This window comes from Corapipo altera, unplaced genomic scaffold (assembly GCF_003945725.1).
Source record: "Corapipo altera isolate COAL_440 unplaced genomic scaffold, ASM394572v1 45, whole genome shotgun sequence".
NCBI lineage: Eukaryota > Metazoa > Chordata > Aves > Passeriformes > Pipridae > Corapipo > Corapipo altera.
The window spans coordinates 23,411,721-23,438,103 of NW_020884877.1; the positions used below are offsets into that span (position 1 = coordinate 23,411,721).

At 41.8% G+C, this 26,383-nt stretch overlaps 1 protein-coding gene across 4 annotated transcripts in view; it reads right to left on the reverse strand.

Moving 5' to 3' along the window:
- Positions 1 to 4,259: 4,259 nt before the first annotated feature.
- HSPBAP1 (HSPB1 associated protein 1) overlaps positions 4,260 to 26,383 on the reverse strand; it is a 37,248-nt gene continuing 15,124 nt past the window's right edge. For 3 of the 4 annotated variants that reach the window (XM_027636399.1, XM_027636398.1, XM_027636401.1), the window contains 6 exons: positions 23,580 to 23,764; positions 19,367 to 19,503; positions 16,025 to 16,196; positions 8,852 to 8,935; positions 5,831 to 5,941; positions 4,260 to 5,622 (listed from right to left, as the gene is read on the reverse strand). In XM_027636399.1, coding sequence (XP_027492200.1) covers positions 5,065 to 5,622; positions 5,831 to 5,941; positions 8,852 to 8,935; positions 16,025 to 16,196; positions 19,367 to 19,503; positions 23,580 to 23,764 — 1,247 coding nt within the window. In that variant the 3' untranslated portion in view covers positions 4,260 to 5,064. The remainder of the gene's footprint in view (positions 5,623 to 5,830; positions 5,942 to 8,851; positions 8,936 to 16,024; positions 16,197 to 19,366; positions 19,504 to 23,579; positions 23,765 to 26,383) is intronic. The other variant, XM_027636400.1, reaches the window with a different exon arrangement.

Below are 26,383 nucleotides of genomic sequence, written 5' to 3' on the forward strand. Positions count from 1 at the left end.
AACGCCATCTTTCATTTTAATAGTGGTTTTTCAGCCAGCTTTGTTAGGGCTGCTGCTAATTGGGCTGGATTCATGTGTCCCACCAGGGCACAGGACAAGCCTGGCACTGCTTAAAAGAGAAGGGCGAATTTTACTGCCTGGTGCTTTGAGTAGACAGAGCCCAGGCTTTGGGGAGCAGGAGGAAGGGGCATGGCAGCAGTGAGAGAGGGATTTAGGAACAATTTTAACTCTCTGGCTGCCATGGAAGCTGAGAGATACTCTCCCTGTGACAGTGATGGGACTGAGAGTGGCTCCACATGAGTCAAACAGCTCCTGGGGGGATGAAAGCCCCTTTTGTGATTGACCTTTCTGACCTGGAAAGATGTGGGGCCACCTCTTTTGCTGAGAAATTAGGTTTAAAAGTTCTTCAGTGCTGGAAATGTCAGATTCAGACCTTCACAAAGTGGTTTTCGTGGGTCATCACGGGGAATCAGAACTTGTGGCTGGGACAATTTCATCAGAGCTTTGAAAGCAGCAAGGTTTGCACCCTCAATACCTAGAGCTAGATTTTACTGAGAATCTGTAACATGTGCTGAGTGGGGAGCTGGCCATATCCTTTACATTACACTGCCTCTGTAAGTGCAAGGACCAGGACAGCTGTGATGCATGTGAGATTTGGCTGCAAAGCAACACTTCTGGCTTGCAGAACACACTTCTACCTGCTGCAGGGCTCACCAGGTCTCTCAGGACAGGGGCCCTGGTAAGTTAGAGAGCTCCAGAGTTTCTGCTTGTGTTCACAGAGCCCCTGGGAGACTTTCACAAAAAACCTCTCCCAACCCGTCCTACAGCACTTTTCACCTCTGTCCCCACTGGGGCCCTGGGTGCCGCAGTCCTGCCAAGCTGGCTGTTCCAAGGTGACCAGGGTTTCTAGCTCTCACTCACACCACTAAGATGGACTAACCACACTTGGGATGTCTCCAAAAACACAGCTCTGAAAAGTGGGGCTGTTTAGTCAGAAGTGCCCTCATCTCATTGTCGCTTCAGTCAGTGTGGCAATATGTGCCCCCATCTCACTGTGGGTCACCTCTTCGCCCAGAGGACAGAAGAGCACAGTGCAGGATATCTAGGATCCTTCTCCACACCCACACAGATGAACCAGGTGGTAAAACCAGGCCACTTCTTTGCAAAGGTCTTTTCCCATCAGCCACTGTTGTAGTAAGACCAGAAATGTCGGGAAACTGCCCAGAAAGGAAGCCTGCCACACCAAACAGTTCACATTTGCAGCTGAGAAACACAGCAAGGAGCTTACTAGTTGGTAAATGGACTGAATTGTAGCACTGCCTTTATTTTAAAGAGCAATTAGCACTGTGGAAGGATTTTCTCTGCCTCTTCAAAACATTTGTTAGTTAAAAGCTCAATTTATGGTTAACATTACATAATAACATATGTCACAGCTCTGCAATTGAGCTCCTCTGTGGCATCAAGAAAACTGTGCCAGAGCAGAAGTCCCGAGAGATGCAAATGGGGGGGAAATAGTGCTGTGAAATTAAATGGTACCCACCAAAATGTAGTGGGGACGTTTTCAGCAAAAGACTGAAATCCTGGGTGATGTAGTTATTTGAAGCTTTCCCCTCTTGCACACTTGAGAGGTGGGACTGTTTGATTTGAGTATAGATTTTGCAGATTCTTTTCAGTGAGGGCTGTGCCCAGGGCCAGTGAGGAGCAATGTCAGACAGTTCAGGACAGATAAACCAGGTTGGCCCATGAACCACTCTGTAAACCTGGTATTAGGGCAGGGAACATTCAGAGTTTCCATCAGGCAAGTGGAACAGCCTGGATTGTGTGGGGCAATGAATGTGCTGGCGTAGCCTGCTGCTTGGACTGGCAGTGGGCTGGAGCATGGCTTTAACTTCAACACCAAGCACTGCAGTGGCAATCTCTTACTGCCACTTAGCTAAAGCAGAGATGATGAAAATGTCACCACCATGACCACCCTAGTGATGGCTCCAGGCCATGATCTCAACTGTTGCCATGTTCACTGCTGACAGTGAGTGGGAAATACTCTTTCTTGGGGAAGAAAGTTTTCTATCAGTAGTTGCAGAGTGCTGGGTCCCTGCTCTTTGTTGAGCCAGGCTGTCACAAGAGAGATCAGAAATCATTTATTTTTAACGCTATGAATATGTAGAAACTTGTCTGAGCTTCTGCACACAGTGGCCATGAATTTAGAAACGACATCAGGAATCATGGCATTCGGCATCCTGTGAATCGGGTCAGAGCTATAAATTTCTCTTATTGGTGCACAAGCCATTTGCCATACGTGACTTTCTGAATTTGTGGTCATTTCTCTCTCTACCCCTGTGTGCTGAGTGTATGGCTGAGATTTTATATTGCACCTCTGAGACACAAAGTCCTTCTGGTGCTTTTGCCTCGCATCCTAAACAGGCTCACTCGCTCTCCTGCCTGTCCCCTTGGCTAATGGCTTCTGGCCACAGCCTGGCCCTTAAATCACAGGCTGCACCCAGATAGAAATAAACTGTGACTCTCCCCAGACAAGGAGGATTTGATTAGAGTGGTGAGGGATGTGACCCTGAACACAGGCGCTCAGCCTTGTGAGAACAGCTGCTCCTACACTGGGCCCAAGATGGGTCCTCTGGCACAGGCACTGAAGGCAAGTCCTACAGAGACCTCAGACATGTTCACTGAGCCTCTCCAAGGACAGTCATTTGGAATACAAAGGGAGGAATGTTCAGCGTGGATATCGTGGGGGTATGTTAAGATGATCTGTGTGTTGGGAGGAAAGCTTAAGCTAAGGAAGCTCACACTGTGGGGACTGGAAGATGGTGCTGCCATCCACCTCCTCCACTTTACTGCCTATGTTTTCCTCCCCCACCTCTATCTGTTCTAGACATAAAAGCTTTTTTTATTGCAAGATTATTTTTGCTCAGTGAATTAAAATGAAGCATTTACAACCTCTCCTCCCCAGTGCAAGTGCTCCTGGCAGCACTGCTCTCCACCTGGTCCTGGCCCCTCTGGTCAGCTTAGGAAAGCCAAGCCCAGCAGCAGGACAAGATCAGGCTATTGCCAAACCCAGCTCTGCTGAGGAACAGGTTCCCCTGTTCCAGAGATCTGCCCCCTATGAGCCTCGTGAATCACCAAAGGCAGCAGATGCAACTAAGACGTTTCCTAACTAATTTTTAATCCTTTTGGCACAGCAGTACCAACACAAAAACATGAACTGTATCAAGGCTGTTTATTAAATTCTGGTCTGGCTGCAGTTGTGCAACCCCACTGAAACACTCTGGTGCAGTAACTTGAAATAAGAACAGTGGATTTCCTCACATGTCATTGAGAACTGTATCTTGCCAGCAGGTTGCTCTTGAGGCTGATACATAGGTGTTATCACGGTCTGAGCCCAATTATGAGGGTAGAGCAGGACATGGGAAATTGCACATTTCTGGATCAAAGAGCCGATATGGTCCCTTCTACTAACTCAGAGCCACTTTTCAAAGCCAAGGTCTCCAGCAAACTACATGTACAACTCTATTTCCATCAGGATAAGTTTTCTGTGCTTGTTAAAAGCTGAACCTTTGAGCCTTTTCAACTTAATCCTCTTCCAAGAGTATTAGGTTTTTGGGGAGATTTTTGAAATGGCAAGGCTTCCCGAATTTCTGATCTATTGGTACATATCTAGAGCACTCACCATCATCCATCAAGGCCCTGCCAACATGCAATCTGAATAAAAGCAGAGAGGAAGCACCTTTGCCATCACGATTTTTCAACTATAAATTGCTGGAAGTTGATCTTCGTGAAAACAGTACTAGCTTCATGTATTTAGTAGGGAACAGACACTGGACAAAGTGTCTGCACCACCACCACAGGGCTGGTGGTGCAGGGCTATAAATGTGGAAACAGGTTGATAATAGAAACTGGTTTGTAAGTGCTAGCAGACATGAGCAAATAGAAGTTTTGAAAGCAAAGGCTTCACAGGAACTGTCCCTGAAGAAACCCTCTGAAACTGAGACTAAAGCAAATGCCACTCTCGGTTGCCACCTCAAGTAGAAACCAGAGGAGGTGAGAGCATCCCCGAAGATGCCACCAGCTCTCTTCCCCGTTTTTTGACAAGTGTCCATGCACAGCTTCAGTGCTAACCCACCTTCTTGCCTATATTTCAAGTTCCAAACTTTTTAATAAAAGAGTGGCCCAGCCTTCAAAAACAAATCCAAGGACTGCTATACTTTGAAGAAAGGATGGTCTTGCTCAGCAACCACTTATAATGAAAAGAAAAAAAATTACTACATTTTTATTGTTACACTAAAGAGTAGGACAGAGACAGAAAGTCATAGCTGCTTTACTTTGTTCCTTAGAGACGGGGAACAGTGCACATCTGGCTTTAAATAAATAACAACAGTAACTTCCCAATGGCCTTTTGTCTCCCAGCCTCAAGAGTTTCTGAACTAGCTGAAGGCCTCTTTCTTGTTAAGAGCTTCTGTCTCACTCCAACCTAGAGGTCTGTGACAAAACTGAGGTTATTTTGTGGAAGGGAGGAAGTAGATGCATTAGTGAGTGCATTGCCTCTTGGCTGAGGTTTAGGTTTATTTGAATTTATTATTTCTGATGCGATCAACCGATCACTTACTGACCATTTTACTTTAAATGTGGTCAAGGACTGCAGTCTACAGGCAGTCAGTCTATTTGCTCCCACTCTTGGTCCCCCTCTGCTATGTAGCAATGTCCCAGCGCTCCCTCCTTTTGTCTGTCTTCAAATCACATGTTTTCCACAGCTCAGAGCTGCAGAACACTGTAAAGATCCCCTCAGCACAGCATGGTGGGAGTGTAACTGTGTACGCTCTGTTTTGCTCATAACACTGAGCAGTTCTCTGACTAAACACACCTTTCTCTTCCCAGCCATCACTAACCAGTTATTCTTCTTTCAGCATAACTTCAACCTGCCATTTAGCCATTAACTGCGTCTATCTGTACCTAAGAATTATTTGAAACGAAACATTCAATTATTACAGAGCTTTAACACCAGAACGAGGCTGCTGTTTGATTTCTTTGTTTCAGAAATGATAAAACACTCCAGCGTTAAACCCCTGTTCTCTCCAACAGCAGCCGAGCCACTAAATTGATGACATGCGGATTAACCAAACAGTCCAGCAAATCATTGGTAGAAAGGGCTGTTTGTGAGGTGCAAGGACTGCTGTCTGAATCCATTTGATCTGCAGGCATCTCACAGTCATTACTCATTACCAAGTCCTTCCTCCTGCGGTGTAATTTTCGAATATGTTCTCCTTCATTTTCACAGGGAAGATCTCTACCGTCGCTTTCAACTGCAACTGCACCCATCGAGCCCGTTTCTTGAGACTGTGGTAAAACTTGAATCAGATGAGGCCCAAAAGGTATTTTCTGCAGCTCTTCTGCTTTAGATGTTGAAAAGTCAAATCCATGGGTTAGTAATCTGCAGCCATCTGGCTCACAGCCAACTTCCCTCCTCTTCCTCTTGCATGAGGCACCTGTCCTCTGCCCTGCACCAGTGCTGCTGGAATGTACCCGCTCTGACACACTTGTCTTCTGACACTTGAAATACGCAGACACAGCTTGATTCAGGTACTGAAGATTCATTTCATGGGATGTTGCCTCAACCTAAGAAAACACCCAGGACACACTCAGTTAAAAGGAGCCATGTTTCAATTCAGCGCTGCGTGATTATTTTCCATGAATTACTTTTGCTACATGAAGGGATGGAATTTAAAATTCTTTTTCTCAGGCAGCAGAAGGACTCAGGGGAGCTAAGCAAAATGTCAGTAGTTCTTTGTTATTGCTCCTATAATGGGAGCAATAGAGGGCTTACCTCTGTAGGATTTAGCCAGAGATCTCCATCACTGGGATTTTCTGCTGATTTTATGGCACATACCAGCATTCGAGTTATTGCCTCTTCTACACGGGCTTCATGATCTGCATCCTGCCTCGAGAAAACAGAAAGTTTTAGGAGATAGATTAGCTCTTGGGTCTGTGCAGAAAGCTGAAAGGACTTGGGAAGAACATGAATGGCCTTAGTTTGAAAGCCACACTCATGTATGCAAAGTCAATGAAAGGTTTCAGACTTTTGACGCTCCTACTCCTGTGTACAGCCCCGACACAGGTCACAGCACAGGCTCATCTGAACTATGATTTGCAAAAAACAGATTCTAGTATGTGTATATAATCTTTTCCCTCATTAGTGTTCTGTTAATTCAATCTGGTGTTTGAAATTACAATACAGTGTTAGCATTTAATTAATGCATGCATTTATAGAGCTCTTTAGGACTAGAATGGCCATGGAAGTACATGGCACATTTTTTATATCCACATATTATGTCTAATTTAAGTACTTAAAACACACAGGATGTTCCAGGAAGGCAGCAGCTATCTACGGGCTACAGAGGCAAAAAAGTAAGTCTTAAGAAAATGTAGGAAATATTTTATCATGTAACAGCAGCTGACATACTTCTGCACTTCTGAACATCAGCAAAAGGAAAAACATTTTTCCTCTGAAAGCTCTCCTGCAAAACTAAAAACTAAGTTAATAGCAAGCTGTTTCTTTCAGGCCTTCACTTCCTCTATCATCCCCCTTAAGGCAGCTGGATACTAGCTGATTTAGGATAGCAGAACAAAACTTTATAAGATCTTTTTAAGCTTTCTTTCCCGTTTGAGTTTCTTGTATGTGGAAGGGTAGGGTGTGTGGAAGGAAATGGCAGACCCTGCAAACAAGATGGCTGGTTTGGTTAATTCAATGACAAGTGCCTAGACATGGATACATAAATTTGCTTTAATCGAGGTGCTTAGACATAGGAGTTTTGGACCTGGTCAATCCACAGCCCTGATCAGTCTGTGGTTTCAAGCACATGCATCTTGCCAGTATGAGTGCTGAAGGCAGTAATTCAGCCTGGAACCCTGAGCTGATTTTGGGATAAAAGCAGGGGAAAGTGTTGTTGGCATTTTGTGGCTTTAGATGTTTGGCTTATTAATGACCTTACATAACAAGCCCCCAAAACACAGACTTTGGTATCCACATGTGGAAATTATTTAAGGTGTTGCATTCTTGGTATTCATCCTGGCCTGCTGAATAACAGGGCTGTACTGACTGCATGACAGTATGTTAGGAAGCAAGGAATACTTTGAGTAGCTCACATCCAGCTGAAAACAAATTAAATTTCTACTCTAAACTCTTGCCAGTATAATTAATGGTTTCCCTGGGACTATAATTGTTGGCGTGATTCACATCTGTCAATATGAAAGCAGCTGGTAACAGCTGCGAGCAAGAACTGCTTACTTTGGTAATGGAAATGTTCTCAGTACTGTCTTTTAGCATCCATGTCACACTTTACTTTTACAGATGGACTGCCCAACACCTAACAAACAGTGCTGCCATCATCAGCTGTACAGATAATTTCTGTAAGAAACTTTCACCTGGGCTGAAATAGCTACATTTGTTTATGGCAGCTTCTGATATTTGTGGAGGGGAAGCTTGTGTGTTGTTCGTTAGTAAGATCTAGCAAACACTCCTTTGTTTCTGATGCCACCCACACAACTACCCACTCTTGCTGTCACCAGACAGGATCTTGGTGACTTCTGCAAGATCTTTATGACCAGAAAGGAGTTTAGCTCCACTGATTTTTATTTTTTTTTTTTTCCTTGCAACACACAAGAACAGCTAGAAATGCTACAACTAAGGCATCATCCCAGCACCTGGGAACTCCCAGCCGAGCACAGCTGATCCATGCTGACCTGCTTCTCCAGCAGGGACAATTTATGAGGCACAGCTCAGGGTACAAGAGTGTGTATTGACATCAGGGTCTTTCCAAGCCCAGGGCACACAGCCAGTTCCTCTGAATTACCTCAAGGGCTGCTCAAATTTAAGGCAGGCTTAAATGGCTGCTCTACAATATACAGTTAGTGCTTTCTCTGGCACTGGACACAACCTGACTGTACTTAGGGCTACGAAAGACCTCATACAAAAGTATGGGCTGTGGGCCTGCTGTCCTTGCTAAATACATAGTTTCATCTGGAAAATTTCTCCATGAGAGTAACACCCAAGTGAGTTCCTCTGCTCTGCCAATGCTTGGTTTGATGCTTGTATGAGAAATGTATCGTGTGGTCTTTGAACAGCAGCTGAATGTATGTGTTCCTTTTCCCTGCAGATTCCCAGTCTAATATAATTTTTTACAGTAGAAAAAAAAGGCAATGAGTATTTTAGTGAGATAGCTTTCTCAGGCCATTTCAAAAGATTTTTTTTTTTTTGTAATATTAAGCCAGGATTAATAATAAAGTAATTTGAATCAGAAAACCTTCTGGAGCATTGAGATGATCTAGTGGAAGATGTCCCTGCTCATTGCAGGGGGGCTGGACTAGATGACCTTTAAAGGTCCCTTCCAACCCAAACAATTCTACAATTCTATGATATCCCTGGAACCATCACATACATACTGGTTAAGATAAGCAAGAAAAATCAGAGCCTGGGGAAAAGAAAATTAATTAAATACTTGAGGAAATCCAACTCGAGGCAATTCAAAACTATCACAGAGAAATGAAAATTCCAAAATCCTCTTCCACCCCCTTCCTATCACATTAATTTGATTTAAATTCTAATTTAGCTTTGCATGTAAGCATGTGCCTGAGGTGAAGTTGCTGTTGAAATATGATTTCTGCTGAACTGTGTCTTCAGATCTGGAACCCTGAAAGGTTCTTCAGGACAAAAACATATCCATAAGGGTTCTTCCCTCCACAGCCTCTGAACACAACACACCCAATAGGGCTGAACTTGGCAGGCAAGGGACAGAAGGCCATGCACACATGGAAGTGCTACATCACCATGACATAAAAAGGAAAATACCAGTTCAATCCAAGAGTTTATGCTGACAGTGATAGGATCAATGGATTCCACATAGTGCCACCAGTGCCTTGGAACGAGCAGGACCTGGAATTGGAGACATTACATTAGGGTACTATGGGAAGGCTGAAGAAAGATAAGGTGTTTTAATTATAGGTCATGTGGGATGCAGAGACAGAATGAGGCAAGGAGATAGGGGTGGGAAGTCATATTTATTTATTTCTTCTAAAGCGCCTTTTCGCAGGACTTAAATGCCCACTCTGTCCTCCCACTGTACCAATACTATGGTGTAAGAAATGGACGTGATCCAGAGCTGCCTTTCATCCAAACTCCTTCCCACGTGAGCAGGACTGTAACCTTGTAATTGCTGTAGGTAAGCAAAGTCCAGCCCTACAAAGAGGGTGCAGCTGGAGTAGCAGTAGATCAGGACTTCAGAGAAAGTCTCAGCCAAGCACGAATTCTTTTGTAGACTCTCCAACTGAGCAGACTTTCCAGTTCCTTTAGAAGGACTGCCAGTTGGTTTCCCCAAAAAGCAGGTATCCTAATGCTCGTCTGGGTGACTAGCAATATGTAGCTTTAATTCTGGTAAATAATCACCAGTATTACATTTGTCACTTTTAGTAGATCGGCTTTTAAAAGAAAGTGCCATGATTTCTGGGACAATCTAGTTTAGATCAGAGCTTTATAACTACATCAGGATGATAGCTGTGACATAAAATTGATTCTAACCCATGGTTTCTAAGGTACGAGCCATTGATGTTGTTTTGATGATAGAGGACAAGCTTTAAAGATTACTGAACATGAGATTAACATGGCACTATCAAGAAAAGCATAAAAGATATTTTTTGACAAGGAATAAAAATGGTCAGAGACAGACAAAAATATACACTTCAGAATGGGGAAAGCGAAGCAATGATCTGTATCTGAATTGCAGACAATTTTTTTTCTTGGTAGACACAAATTACTTAGAAGCATGTTCTGCTACCCAGATAGCCCTGTGCTTCATTATATCAAAACACGGCTAATGAGAAAATGTCTGTATAGGAAACAATGATTGTGACTCTAGTCCTGCACTTACAGGACACTCAGAACAGAGCCATTTTTGGACCAGATGACAAAATGTTCTCCACAGGCTTCAATTTAAGTCAAACAAAAAAGCAGTGGCTCTCTAAAGGTCGAAAACATTTGAAAATTGTACTTTAATCCAGTACAGCATACAAAACAGAGAAGGAAGTCGGTCAGTGGAGGGTCATTATTTCAAAAATATTACTAATTTGTTATTCCTGCCACCTGTATGAAACCTTGACTGCAGCCAAAACATGTTTTCTACATTGAACAGGTTTCAGAGTTGTGCTTTTATCACAGAAACATCCACTCTAAACGAAAAGTGCAGCTGCATTAGCAGCAGTGGGTTTATCTGCTAGGAAGTGTTGCCCTACGTTTCACTGACTGCAAAATCACAAGAAACCTCCCTCAAACGCTCATCTGCTCTATAAGGGATCTTACACTGAACTCTGCTACAGAATCTGGGTGCCCTCCAAATAACTGGGTGTAATGATGAGGCCTGGAAAACTTTGTTTTACAGCAGAAGAAAGTACAGCTCCTGCAAGTGGCTGTTTGCAACAACAGGATCCGTCCTATGAGATCTGTGTAGGAAAAGTGAATTTTGCAACATGCTGGAGAAGTGGATGAAGACACTGGGGAACTGGGGTATGGCACAGAGGGACTAGCAAGGGAAAACAAGCGAGAGACAAATTAAGGGAACTGTAAGAATGTTTCAGTCAGAAAAACAAGATGGAAATTAGGTGCTGGCTCAACACGACAGGCATGCGAATCAGGTACAGAATTGCTTTGGAAAGAGAAGGTACAGCCAGGAGGAAAATACAACTCCCCCAACGTGTCCTGTGTTTTCAAACCTAAGAAGAGGAACTTGGTCTTTTAGAGACTGATCAGATTTTACTTGCCAGCAGGTTGAGGGTAATAACTGCGAAGTTGTGCCTTTCTGCAGCTGGCATTGTTTGTTGATGCAATTTATAGAAGAGCTACAGAGCTGTGACTCAAACAGGCAAAAGAGGTTCCATAAAGACACTTGCTCTCCCTCTTATTTTTGGGCAAGCTTATGCATGTTAAAATAAGGATTTATAGCAGGAAGAAAACTGAAATTATCAAAAAGCAAAAGGACTAAAACTTTAAGGAAGATGAAGAAATGGAAAAAAGTGATTAAAACCAAAAAATACATCTGGCAAGCAAGCAGAACTAACAAAAGATCAAAAACCCCAACAAAACAAACAAAAAACAGCAAAGAGAGAAGTACAGTAGGATTCTTCTACCTTTACAAACTAGTATTCTTCTATTTTTGCAAATTAGAAGCAAAAAAACCCCACAACAGAATGAAAACAAAACCCACCACCACCACTTCTATCAACCCTACAATAAAATAAAGCAGACTCCCATATGTTTACGAATATGGGACACAGATTTAGCTACATTCCAACAGGAAATGTGAAAGTAAACCACAGTTAAATAACACACACACAAATGCAGCGAACATTTTACAGGGAAAATGTAAAGTGCAACAGCAAGACAGAACTATTCCAAGCTAAGAGATAATCTTGCGCTAGCCTGCTTTCTACAGAACATATCTAACTTTGCAGGCTGGGAAGATACTGATCTAAACAGCAACCAATCAGATAATTTTAATATTTAGGCTAGTGATAGGCAAATATAGAAAATGAAGTCAAAGTAGGACAGAAATCCCAGAAAAGATAAAAAGAAATTCTGTAATGGGAGGAGAGAAACCAAGGGAATACTTGGGAGAGCAAGTGGAGCAATGCTGAAGACTTGTACAGCACAGAGAACAGACCAGGTTTGAATTCTCAGTGGACATGATTAACTCAATACAGTGCAAAGGTAGGGCAAAGGTGGAATTGCTTCAAAAAGAGAGCATATCCTGAAGTGAAATATTATACCGAGAAATTTCTGCTCATTAGAAAAAGGTATTTAGGTAAATGCACATGAAAAGGAAGCCAGTGTGATGGGAAGATAAAGATGTAGGGCCATGGGGGGACCCCAGGGAAATCCCAAAGCTGCCTGTAACCATGGCAATGAAAAATGAAATAGATACAAGCAGAGTCAATTCTGTGGAAGCACCACCCGGGGACTCTGTGCGAGTGCTGCTACCCCAGCCTATGCCCTGTCCCTGCTGGTGCCTGGCTGTCCTAGTCCTAGTAAGGTGCTCCTTACCCTGCCTCCCTCCTCCCTCCTGAGCTGGTGTCTTCCCACACACTGAAACTAAGCTCCAAGGGCCACTGATGTCAGAAGCATGAGGACAGCCCTTGGGAAAAGCACAGCGAAGAGGGAGGGAGTGGGGCTGTTACGTTCCTTGTCCGTGGCAACCCTGGCAGGAGACTGAAGCTCAGGGAAGATGGTGAGGAGTTAGGAACTTGCAGTTTTCACCTTTGGATTGCCTGGCTTCTGGGGCACTCGAGGGGTTCTCCCTAAGTGTTACAGGCTGAGTGCTGTAACCACCAATCTCAGTGTAAATTCAGCTCCTGGACTCTTCTGCTTCTTCTGTGATGGAGATAATACTTCTTGTGTCTCATGGTTGAGTTTGGCTGACTGCCTTCTCTATGGGGTGACTTGGGGCCAAAGGAAAGTTTGGGAGACTTTCATTTGTAGTCTTTCAAACGAAAATTCTTTATTCCTTCCCAAAACAGAATTATCAACCATCTACTATGCATAATGCTGTGGACAACTCTGAATCCTCCTTCACTAAAATAACCTTTTAAAAGTATTTGGTACACTTGGAGCTGGAATGTTTCACTGCCTTTTAAAAAGTTTGAGTTATTGTATTTCTTGCTACAACACTTTTTTCTTTGGTATCAATTATATTTTTCTTGGCTATTCAGACTGTACTGCTGTTCCCCACTTTAAGCCCAATCTGAAGTTCTCACTTCTTTTCTTTATAGCTGGCACACAGGGAAATCCCTTCCTGACTTCATGAATATTTCTGCTTGCTCAGTGTTGGGTTAGAAGTCAGAGGTTTATTTGTGCTGTTGGGAGCTCTGGTTGCCAGGCAGGATCCTGTGGTGTGTTAGATGCCACAGCAGGAGCACAGAAAGAGAAAACCTTGCAGCTATATGCAGGAACTGAGTGACAACTGTATTTATGGACAAAGACTGAGTTCAAGACTTTTAAGAAAGCAGATAAGCAAAAGCAGAGGAGGGGAGCTTCTGAGCAGCAGACCACAGTGAGAGACAGCAAGCAGTCACGCTGATCTTTTTCTAAAATCAGTATTTTCCATACTGTGACAATATTTTTCAAGGCTAGAAGGGAGCATCCTTCTCAGACTCAATGAGACTCTAAGACTAGTTCAATCAGGCCTTTCCTTGCACTTCTGCACTGCAGCTCCTCTGGCTTTAGGTTGCACCTGGGGCACAGGGCCAGGACACAGGAGAGCTGAGTGCTGCCTCTAAATAGCAAACAGTTTAGGGGCTCCTGTCTGGGGCAGTGTGAGAGGGAATGGTGTTGCTCATGGGAGCCCAGTGTCCAAGCTGCTTGCTCTCCATCAGGAGGGCTCCTTTTATAGCCTGTTCTGAAGAATGAGATGAATGTTCCTGCAGGAGTGTAATTGTATAAGATCACACTGTAGAGGTGCCAGGTTCTTCCCACTGATGGCACGTAGGGCACCTGTCCTGAATGGGGTTTAAGTTGAGGATGGCAGATCCTACCCTAACTCTCTTAACACTTGTCCCAGAGCATGGGGTGGAAGGCTCTAGAACAGACATGTTTTGCCCCATTTGTGGTCTTTTAGGCAGCATTTGTATATTTGTGAAAAGAATCAAGGTGTCACCAGAAACGGTGCAGAATTTACTCAACTCCCTTCTTAGCACTGAGCCTTGCAACCACCACACAGGTGACCAGGTTCAAATATTTTTAAGGAGCAACTTAAGCTTGTAACTTTGTGGATATAGTCAGGTACTGCTGCAAGCCCTTCACCTACTCAGCTGCCTATTTGAGTAAGCTTGATATCTAAACATTTTCCTAACTACAGTTGTGGTAAGACCTCTGTGGAAATGTAGATGACAGCCACAGGTCAAGTACAGGATGAAACCTTATAAAAACTAAAGTCTCAGACAACTACCAAAATTCATAACAGAGGTTCACCTCTGAAAAATACAGTGGAAGGGCACAAAAGATGCAACTGAAGTATGCATTGTGCATTGGTACAATGTTATATGAAGGAATTCTGCTTTTAGGCAGAATGGGTGTAGAAAAATGGCTTGTAGCAAACACCAACCAGAAGGTGGCATTAGACACATTAAGTTTTTGATATTCAAAGCTGCACTCACCCTACATGCAGCTGCTCTCCTGAATACCTAAGAACACCTTTGTCTTTATTTTTTCAACCCTTTATTGTTAGAACCAAAATGTTCTGTGTTACCCTCCGAGAATGAGTGGAGATTCTACATATTAGCACAAAATAAGGCAGCCCACAAATTCTGCAGTAATTGTATTACTTCTATGTGAAAACCACTGTTAAGCACATATCAAGACTTATTATTTAGGGATTCTCTCTCTTGTTAACAAAGGAGTTCTTCTAGGTCATTCCTTTTGTCTCCATCAAATAGCAGCAGTTCCCAGCCACCTGCCCCATAAGCTTCTAGATGAGATGCCAGATGAAGGCAATACCTCACTGCTCCATCATTGCTTCCACATTACTCCCCCCTCCACCCTGAAATCTAAAAAGTATTCCCTTCATGGAAATGCAGACAACTTGTATTACTGAGCTGGCTCAAGAACTTTATTCTTAGCAAGATTAATTTGTAATTGCTTTAAGCCTAATTAAAATTAAGATCATATTAAAGGTTCACTACCACACTTGATCATTGCAAAGGAGATTATAAATTGAAATAGTGTTGGGGACCAGGGATAATGCACTGCTGAATGGATGTGGCATTTTTATCAAAAGCAAAAATTTTTTCTTTAAGCTTTAAATTATTGAATGATGCAACCTTATGAAGTGCTGAATGCAAAACTACTCATTTGTTTTAGGAGTATGAGTAGGAGCTAATGTAGAGCAAACAATGAAGGTTGATCACAGATTCCTCATTTGCATCTGTACCAATTGCAGAGCTTACACTTCCCAGTTGATAGGTATCATCCTCTTGTTGGAAACTACTATCCTGCTTCAGCCTGCCATCTCACCAGTTTATGGGAGATGCCTCCTCAGTCTGCCTCCTCAAAATTAACTGGATTAGCAAAAATCCATTCCTTAAATTGTTGAAGGCAGCTGGGTTTGCCAGCTAGGGACAGGGGAACACTCACACAAGTTGCTGAGCTGGCAGGTCAGAAGAGGTGACAACATCTGGTAGGAGAATGGTGAGAGGGCTCTGGAAGCGGCAGCTCCACCGTGTGAAGCGGTCGGAGCAACGAACATTGCAAAATTCCTTTGGAAAGGCCTGACAGCTTGAGATGTGCAGCAGTGCGTTACAAGGACACGCGTGGCTGAACAAATGAAAAAGGGTAATTCAGGCTTCAAATACAGACCATGTTGATTAAATAACGAAGGACACTACTTACGGCAGGAGACTAGGAATTAAGAGTCCCGAGCCCTACTCTCACACTGCTGCTGACTGCCTGCGTCACTGTAAACCAGGCACTTATAACTGAACTTTCTCAGTAAAACAGGATTAATAATATCCTCACATCCCTGTAAAGTACCATGAAACCTCTGGATGCTGTGTGCTCTAAATGCAAGTATCACTGAAGTATTTATTAAAGGAACATGAGAAGGCTATTCACTACCAAAGTATGAGCTCCTTTGCTAGCTCTACATACTCATTAATCAAATACATTTCATGCAAAATACTGGTGTCAGAGTTCAAGAAAGTTCTAAAGCAGACAGATTGGAGGTGGTTGCAAGAACTGTGATGGAATTAGGCAGCTGATTCAACTACTTCTCCAAATGTTTGCAGTTTTTGTACAAAAAAGTCTAGTAAAACAACTGTCAGCAAAGAAAACTCCTGTGCTGAGATAAATGTGTCAAGTCTGAGTGCAGAGTGAAGGAAGAGAGAAATTCCACAGTCAATTTGATAAGATTTTCTAGCCTTTAATTAGCCAGTTAAATGACTTACAGGAATATAAAGTAATGTAAAACTTGTATGTAAATGGTACCTGTCCTGGACTGAGTGTAACAACATGGGCTGTCGAGTTCCTAAACTTGGGAAAGCGTTTCAGATCAGGGTTGGCAACATTCACTTTGCTGAATACGCTGGATTCCTCATAAGGGATCCTGGTAGGATAAAGGAAACTGGTGTCACCAGGTGGGAAGAGGTGCCATCTCTTCCTGAAAATAAAGAGAAGACAAAAATGTATTCAGTGCATGTCACTTACAGCAAAGAACTAAAGGCAGTAGCAAGGTTTTCAATAAAACATAAATCTGTCTTTGCTGTGTGAATCTCCTACGCAGTGAGAACACAGGCAGTGCTTACAGGCTGTCTCCTGAAAGTGTTTTTAAAATATTCCACTTTTTAATTTTTTAACTGAAAAGATTTACAGCTTCTCACCAATTATTTCTAACAGGCAGATAACATAAAATTAAAAAAAAAAAGCTCTCCCATCTGGTTTCTCTGTCCTCCCTTTTACATGCAGCATTTACAGATGCTCAGAGAATTAAAATCTGCTCTATAAACTAGAGGAAATAGTTTTGTTAGAGACAATGTATTTTTGTTCAGTGAATGAATGGCTTTCAAAATCCACGTTTGTTTTAAAAGGAGGGCATCGTGTGTTTAGGATGGCAACAGTAAAAGGGTATAGACATGATCTTCTGTTGCCTATCATCACCTGGAGTACTTATGAGGAGGCTGTTAGTCATAAACCCTTCATTCTCAGTAAAAATCACCTTAATGCTCCCATGCCAAAGATGCCATAAATAAAACCCAGACACACCCATAGACATAAGCATCCTGAAACATCTGTATTTTTGTGTTATTAGTACCATATGATGAAAATGTGGCTTGTGTGGGCCATTGGGTTTAAGAACTTACTGATGTGACTAAATGCCCAGATGGAGCACAACAGGGTTGTTCTGTTCCTTGTCTGGGGACACTCATGTGCCAGGTTGCTCTCTATGTGACCAAAGAAGCACGTGAATGCACCACAGTGCAGAACCAAGCAGAGCTGAGGCACAAACCTTGTTCTCAAGGGTTAATGTCTCTATTTCACTTATATAGACCAGATCAAAGGAAAAAAAAAAAAGAATATGCCAGAACTGGTGGTGCCAGTTTTATGGGTACTATAAATGAAATATCTTAGTGGGTACATATGTTATTTAGAAACAGAAGTTTTATATGGCGGTACTTTAGGTGATAGAAAAAACCAGAAGGAATACACAAAGAGAGAATTTATTACATTTAAGAGGTGCCAGACAAACATGACCCATACACCAAGCAATGGAAAGGTAAAGGCAGCACTTTATAGCCCAGCTGGACAACTTGCAGCTCTCCTCTTTGTTTTGGACTCTAGCAAGAGCTTTTCTTTTTGTTCCTTTTCCTTGGTATTCACTTCTTGCTTTTTGTCTACTGCTTCTGGTTGTCAGTTCTAAGTCACAGATCTGAAAATAGGAGAAAAGCAACTAAGTGGCACAAAACCAGAAGAGACAGGAACAGAAGAGATAGGAATAGCAGGATAGCCAGAACTAGAGAGACCAGCACAGATGGAAGTGCCATGGGCCGCTGACATTTCTTGGTAATTACCAAAGCTATTGCTGGGCACAAGCACAAAACCAGTTTTTCTGAAACTCAAGCCTTGCTGCAACTTTATTTTGCCCTCCAAGCTAAATTCTCTGAAGGGGCGGAGAATGACTAGGTTAGGAGGCTCAGGGTTAATCCTGCAGGCTCATGACAAAGCAATATCATGAAGCAAAATATTAAGAAGCCCGAGGGATGCAAGGAGGAAATTCAAGATAGCAACAAAGGGCTAAGGAGTTGTCCCTGGCTTTCCTGCAAAGGCAAATCTATTTAAGTTTAGCATAAGCTTATATTCTTTTACAAAGCTTGTCTTGTTTGCGAGTCTCAAAAGGGAATCTTCCTGCTCTGAAGAAGAGCACACAATTCATAAGCTTGTGGAAGTTTGCAATGTATTTAAAGGCTTTGCTCTTGAAGAAGAAAACAACTTTGTCTTTTCAGGTCGTGCAAAGGCTTTAGACTTCTTTCCCTGAGAGGAACAAGGATTTTGTTCTACTAGAGGGGGAGGAAGTGTCTTGGGAAGGCAGACAAAACTGCTACGTGATGCTGGGACGCTGGCTGGAGTTCAACACCTGAAGGTAGAGATCAAAGAGGCTTGGCAGGTATCACGTCTGCTACATCACTGTACTTATTTAGCACACCCAGTATTTAGGTGGATCCTTAGAAAATATTTAGGCATTTAAATCTCATGGTTTGCAATGAGACTTCTGGCTCCTGAATACACTTAAGTGTCTGGACTTCAATGCACAATGCTTACTGATGTGATCTGAAGAGTACAAGACTGGCTGCAGCACTGTACAAGGCTGAGGAAGGCCTCTGGAGTGTCTCTGCTGCACATCCACCCAAGGATCTCAGGGCCATTTAAAAATGTGAAGGAAAACCCACCTGGGAGCTAAACAGAGCTACCCTTCTTAGAGATAAGATGATGATGAATTCATTTCCCTGAAGCCTTAAAGCCAGTCAACCTGTGGCACTGCCCAGCTAGAAGCCAGCACACCTGAATTCCAATCCTGCCCCTTCATCACACCACCACCACCGTGATTCTACTGTTCTATAAAATGTCAGAATAATTAATCTCATTGAAATCCCACCAGTAATTTACTCCTTCCACTCCATAGTATCAAACCTAAAAAATGTGTACAATGTTTTTGTTACCCTAGCACTACTCTAGCAATAATAGATAAAATAAAAAAAAAAAACCCTGAGGCCAATATGCAAGGAAAGGAACAACAAAAAAAACAAGAATGGGAAAAAAAGCGCAGGCAAACAGGCAGAAAGATACAGCAACAAAGTCACATGCTCTCACATGAGTTTGGAGCCTCAAATGTCCCTTTCAACTTTGCTCACAGCTGGCTGCTTCCATCCTGATGTTCCCTTTTTAAATTAATTCTAGCAGGCTATTAGAGGCTCTTGCACAGAGAATATTGTAAAAGTCTAAAGGAGTTTATTTCTATTTTGTTTCGGGGCTTTTTATTTTTACCTCTTTATCTCCTAATTCCAAATTCCTGAATTCATAACTACTAGGAATGTTTATTATTGAATTACATAACACACAGATCAGAAAATAAAACTGTGTTAGCTCTATGACCAAACCGAACTCCAATCCCCTGAAGTTCTGCCATTTCCTGTAGAAGTTATGATGCTCTTCAATCACTGAGAGATCAGAAAACCAAAATAATCAGGACCTAGAATTAATACTCAGAGTCCAAAACTAGCTTTAAGCATAGTATTACTCTCCCCTATATTTGCTGTACGTATATGGACTTGTTACCTTCCTTCTACTTGCAACACTAAGTTGCAGCCATAGGAGTCCAAATGGCAGGGGGTGTTTGCTCCTTCAGAACCAATCCAAAGCGTGCTTTCTTTTCCACTTCTTCCAGGAAAACCAAAGTCAGACCACCTTATATCCTACAGCAACAGAAAGGTTATATATGTAAGCTGTTGAACTGATTCACGTCCTACCCTCAGTTCTCAGTCTCCCATCTTCTCCTTCCACTGCTCAGTCGCTCCTTATCCACTGCAGCTGTTGATCCTTGGTGGGGTTCTGGAGCATGCATGGCCTGTGCCCCTTCCTCCAAAATTATCCTCTCTAGCAGCATTTCTTCTGCTGACTTTCTTCTTCTGACTACACAACCTCCTAGATCTCTGTCTCCAGTTCTCATCCCTCCCTTTCACATCACTCAAGTTACCCCTTTGCTTTACAGAAGGACTGTCCAAATGCTCATGGCCACATCGGGCTTGTTGTCCTTTTCAAACACTCCTTTTTAACTTTCTCCACTCTTTACCATCCACTCAAGCTCAGGATTCCTTTTAGAAAAATTCTGATACATGGCATTTAAAAAAAGAATGAAAGGAAGAAAGTAAAGAAAAATCCCTATTCCCTTTTCAAATCAATTTGATAATGCATGTGGCACATGCATTTGCTCCTATCTCAGCTTTCTCCACGTACTCTGGGAACACAGACTTTACCCCATCTCTGACCCAGTGTTATGCTGCTTTTTTAAAGTTTTCTTATTATTTAATGGACACATTTGCAACTGCAGAGACAGTGAACTTGAAACAACTTGACCATGTGGGGAGAAAGGGCAGAACAGGCACGCATATGTTACGAACACAGTCCTGGAGCCTTCCCGTCTGTTGATCCTCCCACAACCAATCCCTTGGGGATGACGAGGCACAGCGAGGTATTTTTCAGACAGTCCAAGAGTTTTGCAGAATGGTTCTGGACAGCTTGGATAAAGCTTTCCCATGTTTCTACAGCTCACCCTGCCACCTGCAGGGCCTGATCATTTGTTTATTGGAAAGCACTTGAAGTATACTGGCCAGAGATATTGGTGCCTTTTGGCTGGAGCCCCAGACTGAGCCACAGGAAACAGAAATTAAACTCCTGGCTTCCTGATGGTCTTGGGCAAATCACTTCATCTCTGAGCTTTATTTTTCCTTTCTTGAAAAGGAAGATAGTGGTATTTGTTCCATTTCAGTAGAGCACTTTGGGGTCATTCACATCACCTGACTTTAGTAACCTAACTTAAGCTTGGCTCCTGCTGTAGTCAAAGCACTCTCAATCACACTTTGGAAAAACCTCTCCCTTTTTGCCATCTATAAAGAGAAAATAGGAGTCTGGCTCGTAATTTAAGCATGTAAGCTAGCTGCTCGCAGACAGTGGATGACCATCCTTTTTCAAGATCAAGGGATGAGGTAAACTAAAGCTAGACGTTATGAGGATAACTTCACCATGACTCTGTATCAGGAAACCCTCAAAATGAGCAACAGCCTTCCCAAAAATTAGGTGTTGCTAAAGATTTTGAATTTCAGAGCTATTGATTTTAAAGATATCATTTGAAAAAAAATGCAGAAGCATGATATAAACATTTGTCAAAGACAGTAAAAGATCAAAAAGAAAAAGTTGATCCTATAGATTTCAGCAGCCATAAAATTTAAAATCCAATACAACTATTTCAGTGAAAAACTTAAGCGTTACACCATCTCTACACTTTAATCTCACACCTAAATAGTTTTTGTATTTTGTTACAATTTAAGTGGGAAGAAAGCACACATAATCAATATTAGATTTAAAAGAACTTTTTCAAAATGTTGCTGCTGTAGTAAATAGTTGAAGCGATTATGGGTAAAATAGTTTTTAACCAATGAACTGAAAAGGAACTGGTAATATTACTGAAATCTTGTCACAGTGGGTTCCTTTTCTACAATAAAAAACCACAGTAAGAAGAAATGTACTAAAAGGTGTTCCAACCATAACAGATGGCACATTACTTGTGAATTATATTTATTTCATTTGCTGCTTATAATGAAGTTAATCTGTACCCGTATGTCACTTTAAAAGGTCTCATTTCTATTTAAACTTCATACATGTATCTTGCTTCTGATTTATATCTCAAATTCTGTAATGAAATATCAACTGAACAAAAAACGTAAGATGCTAGATATTGCTCATAGATTAGAATAATGGAATCATTACCTTAGCCCACACAACTGTAAATGATAAACAGTGCAATCTAAATTTCAAACAACTTCTAAATGGCCCTATTAATCACTATAAATAACAGTGCAGTTGGCCTTCTTTTCCCCTTCAAATCACCTTACGTAAATCTAAATAAAATCTAGAAAGAAAAAAAGCAGTTATCATCAAATTCACACAAGAATGGAAGAGAATTTCTACAAAGAACTCTTTTGGCTGGTATAAATTGTGTAGCAGTGTTTCAAAAGCCATATGAGTCTGGAACTGATGGATGCATTTCACTCCCATGCCTGTGAAAATGACAGATGACACACACCATATTTGCTTGCATAACACCGTTGATTTTTTCCTTCCCAGATTCTGCTTTTAAAAAACTCCACGGCATAACCATTACGTGTATCTATTCTAAAACTGCAGTACAATCTGTTGCTTGTTATAGGTCAGGGGATCAGGTTGTGGTATGACACCTGCACAGAAATGCAATTCCTGCAGCCTTAACTTTATTCTTGAATGGGGGGAAGGGGAAGAAGGAGGTAGGAAAGTTATTTTTTCTTCCAAGTGTGTTTTTAATGACCAAATGAAGCAGCAGGCTGTTGAGGCCTTCTGAGTTGCTATTATCTTGTGCCCTAAAACACAGGAAAAAGCTGTCTGTCGAGGCAGTTTAAAAAGAGAAGACCAAGACAGGACCACAGAAAGAGGAAGTCATGCAAAGATCTGGGGAAGCCTGAAACATCCTTGGAGCTCTCGACTTAGTTCAAGAAACATGAACCAGTATCAGAGTCATGCAGCCCAAGTTTATGTGATCCTGATTGTGTTTCAGTGTGCTTAGGAAGGGCAGGAAGAAAGAAAGGTAAGATGATCTCTGTGTTCAAACCACAGAACAATGGGAGACAGTCTGAAAAAAGGCTGATCACTGATAAATACCAATTTTACTGGTATAAAAGAATAAAATACATATAAGGAGTATGGGAAATGCTTTCTGACAAAATAATTAATTTGAAGGTGCTTAACAGTTTGTACTCTCTGACATCTTAGTGATACAGTTTTTGCAGGGAATTACAGATTCCATTTCCATCTTTCAAAGTATAGAAATGAATAAGGTTTCATTTACTACTCTCTTCTTATATCTTTTGAAAATGTACACCTTTTGTATAGCTATCCTTAATTTTGCCTGCTTACAATTTGCAAGGAGAAGTAGCAGGAATGTAGATGAACCAATACACAGAAATAGCAGATAGACACAGAGAAAATAAAAGAAAATACCCCAGGTAGGTGTCCTGCATTCGGTAATTACCACAGATTACGTACTTCCATGTATTTTACTGTCTTCACAGAAAATAGAGGTATAATAATGCCGCAGACTCAGACTCCTCCTCACAAACAGTTAATCTAAATACATTAAGGAAAGGAACTGTGCTACTTGAGAAAATGAGCCACAAGCCAAAACATGGAGCAAAACCATGTTACAGCCCTGTTGCTACAAGCAACACATGTCATCAAATCCTCTCTCCTGAGTGAAGCAGTTAATTCGGGCACCAGTCATGTACCAGGTGGATCTGGGGCAGCAGCAGGGTCTCAAGTTTGCAATATGCCAGGCCTGCCAGCTGCCTTTCCTCTCTACTCCCTATTCCTACTTCATGTTCATACCTTCAGCAGAGGTGCAGAGGTGGTGTTCATTTGCTGAGATCACACACACGACTGGGTGCTCCCCAAGCCTGCTCAGTCACAAAATGATACTGGGCTAAATGGGAAGGAGAGTACTGCCAATCTGGTAGCTGGTTTTGTCACTTGGGGTGTTGCTTTTAAACTTATAAGGAGATACAGAATTGTAGATGGCTGCCACTTGGTACTAGTTCTCCACTAGCCTGACAGCCAAAAGCTTTTATTTCAAAATTTTAAAATAAATGGCCAAAGGACCAGAGAGGGAATAGCAGTAGAGGTTTCAGAAACTACACTAGACAATTTGCAATGGTTAAACTCAGAAGAGATAATATTAATGGTTTACCTGGAAGATTTCTGGCTTGTCTTCAAATATCCTGGCAATGTATTTGTAGTCAGCGTAAGCCCAGTATTTGGAGGAATCGTAACAACTGAATGGTCCAGAGAGACAAGAAGGCTGCCCACAACTCCAAGCCAAAAACTCTTCAAGTGTAGCCTCCACGTAGCTACAGCTGGTTTCAAACTGGGGAACTAGAGCAACAAAAGAAAAGCCCAATATTACATGAGCATTGAGCATAGAAGCAGTAAAAATAATACATAGTTTGTCTCTCAGCTCTGGTTAAATGCAACATGAGAGATGAAGAGGGACTAGGTGGTTTGACTATGGTCAATAAAATGGTTCTCATCACCTAACTCAAAATTAAAGTCTGAGACTATTGCTTTTTCATTAAGGTTTAAGTGAATGACTGTTACCTTGAACTTGCTGAGACAAAAGCACACTAATAGTTACTGCTGTTCTTCAGCACAGTAACTCAATAATACGCCCAAGTTCCCTAAACAACTTCGCTTCATCTCCCTTCCTAAGTAGGAGCTGCAAATGTACATGTAACTATTTGTGTACTCTTTATTTTGTCTCCATGGATTTATGCAGATGGACATGTTCATCTCACCCTTTCCCTAAAGCAATAACCAAACCAGCATGGTAATGCATAGAAAGTAAATTATGGAACCACACACGTGCTGCCAATGATCCATCTAAAATGCTGTGTGCCCTTATTTTTCATTTGGGACTGACAAAAGCATATTGCAGTGTTCTTGGCAGACACAAAAAGTATTTACCAGCAGTGTTTTGCTCCCATCATGCTTTGGTCAGGCTGACTGATACAGCCTTATAGCTCAAGGTCAGGTCACTTGGAAGTTCTACAAGATAACCCACATCACAGTATACTTTAATTGCACTTAATCAGAGATCCTCATTTCCCACAGCCACTAATCGTGCCAGCTTCAAAGAGACATCCAATGTTAAAAAAAATATTACTTTACTATAACTACTACTGGGGAAAAATTACTGCAGCCTGCATGAATGACAATGACAGAGCTGCAATATAACCTTGTGTAACTTGCACAGAACTGCACAGAAATGGGATCCTTTCACTATTGTGCAGCAGCAGCAGCTCTTCGTTCTTTACCAGTTTAATTTTGTTACCACAGCAATTCCCATAGAGTATCATACATTTGTTCTTATTCCCTTTGGGCAGGAAAACAGCTTTTATAAACCTTTATCACTATTATTTTGCTATTTTCCATTGTAGTAGCCTAGGTAGTGGTTTCCTTCCCCACACTATCAAATCATTAACTAAAAGTGTCAGATAAGCCTCGCTATTCAGCAACCCATAACCTGGGTCTGTGCAGTAGAAGGGCTCCCTACCTAAGGGTTGCATACAAGTCATATAAATTACCTGCAATAACCAAAAACCTCTATATCTGATCCCGTGTCTGTGTTGCAGTCCCTCTCCTGATACCCAGTTATTAATGCAATGCACATCTTTTACTAAGAGATGGTCTGAGGGAAAAATTAGATAAAAGACACAAGCAGTACTTGAAGGTGGCTCTATAGCTGTATTACTTTTATGAGAACAAAGAGTGCTTAGGACACTGCCTATTTTCCAAGATAACTCAGGAGCAAATGTTTTAAAGGCAAGAAACATGCTCTTTCTACCTCACAGTCTCTTTCACTCTGAGGTTCATTAAAAAAAAAAACCAACTATGAAATGCAAGACTGTCTTGTAGGATACAATCTCCTTGGGACAGGGTTCTTGCTTTGATTTATAACTTGTTCAGTATCAAGCTGTATGTGCTTATGGAAAAATAAATAATAATAAAAACCATATTTGGGCAATCTAAACAGATTGCTTAGATGAGCTTGTAGGCTGCAACAAGGGTGAAAATGTTAGCAATGAGCAACTAAAAGCAAGAACATTATTAACCAGTTTGCTAATACTTAATGACTAAAAGCTGAAGGTGTTTCGTAATTGACAAATTGCAGATTTAGCCATGCAAATCTAAAGTAGGCTGCCAGTTCTGTCTGATGTCATGGCATCTGAAGGCATAACAGTCCTCCTGTCTCCCACTTAATGCTACAGATTGAAACACAGGGAGAAAGAGAGGGAAAAAATGGTTTCTCAAGAAGGAGTTCCCCTCCTTAGTTAAGGTCTGGACCTGACAGACACCAACTTCTGTTCTTCTCAGGAAGAGCGTTTGCAATGTATACTAAGGGGGGGAAAAAACATAATAGCCTTAGAAAATACCTAAAACTCCAGTAAGAATGCAAGCGAAATATCTCCTCCATTTCTTTAAAGAAAACCAAACATCTATTCACAGCTGCTGGGGAATTACAATTATTTAAACAAATAATCCAAGCAAGAAATAGCCATTTCATACTATAACAAAGCACAGGCATACTCACAAACAAAAAAACCGGTCATCCACATCCAACTCCAACAACCACCTCAAATCTCAGCTTTATGCAACATTTAATCAGTGTACAGCATTTGTACTGTATTTTCAGCCTCCTATTCAGCTACTGAGTCTATAGCCACCTCTGCATCCCCCCTATATCAAACCTCAGGGGCCTGAATTCTTCTGCCATCCTTAGTGGTAAAACCTCTTGGGCAGATGATCAAGTTGCAGCCCTTTTCTAACCAGCTGCATAACTGACAGCATCAGCTCTATCCAGCATCAACAACAGAAATTTCCTCCAGAGATCTTGTGACTCATAAACTGATCAGCATGACAACTACTTGTTCTCTCCAGCTTCTCCACAGTAAACTCATTGTTTATTCATTTTACTCTACAACCACAGAAAATGGT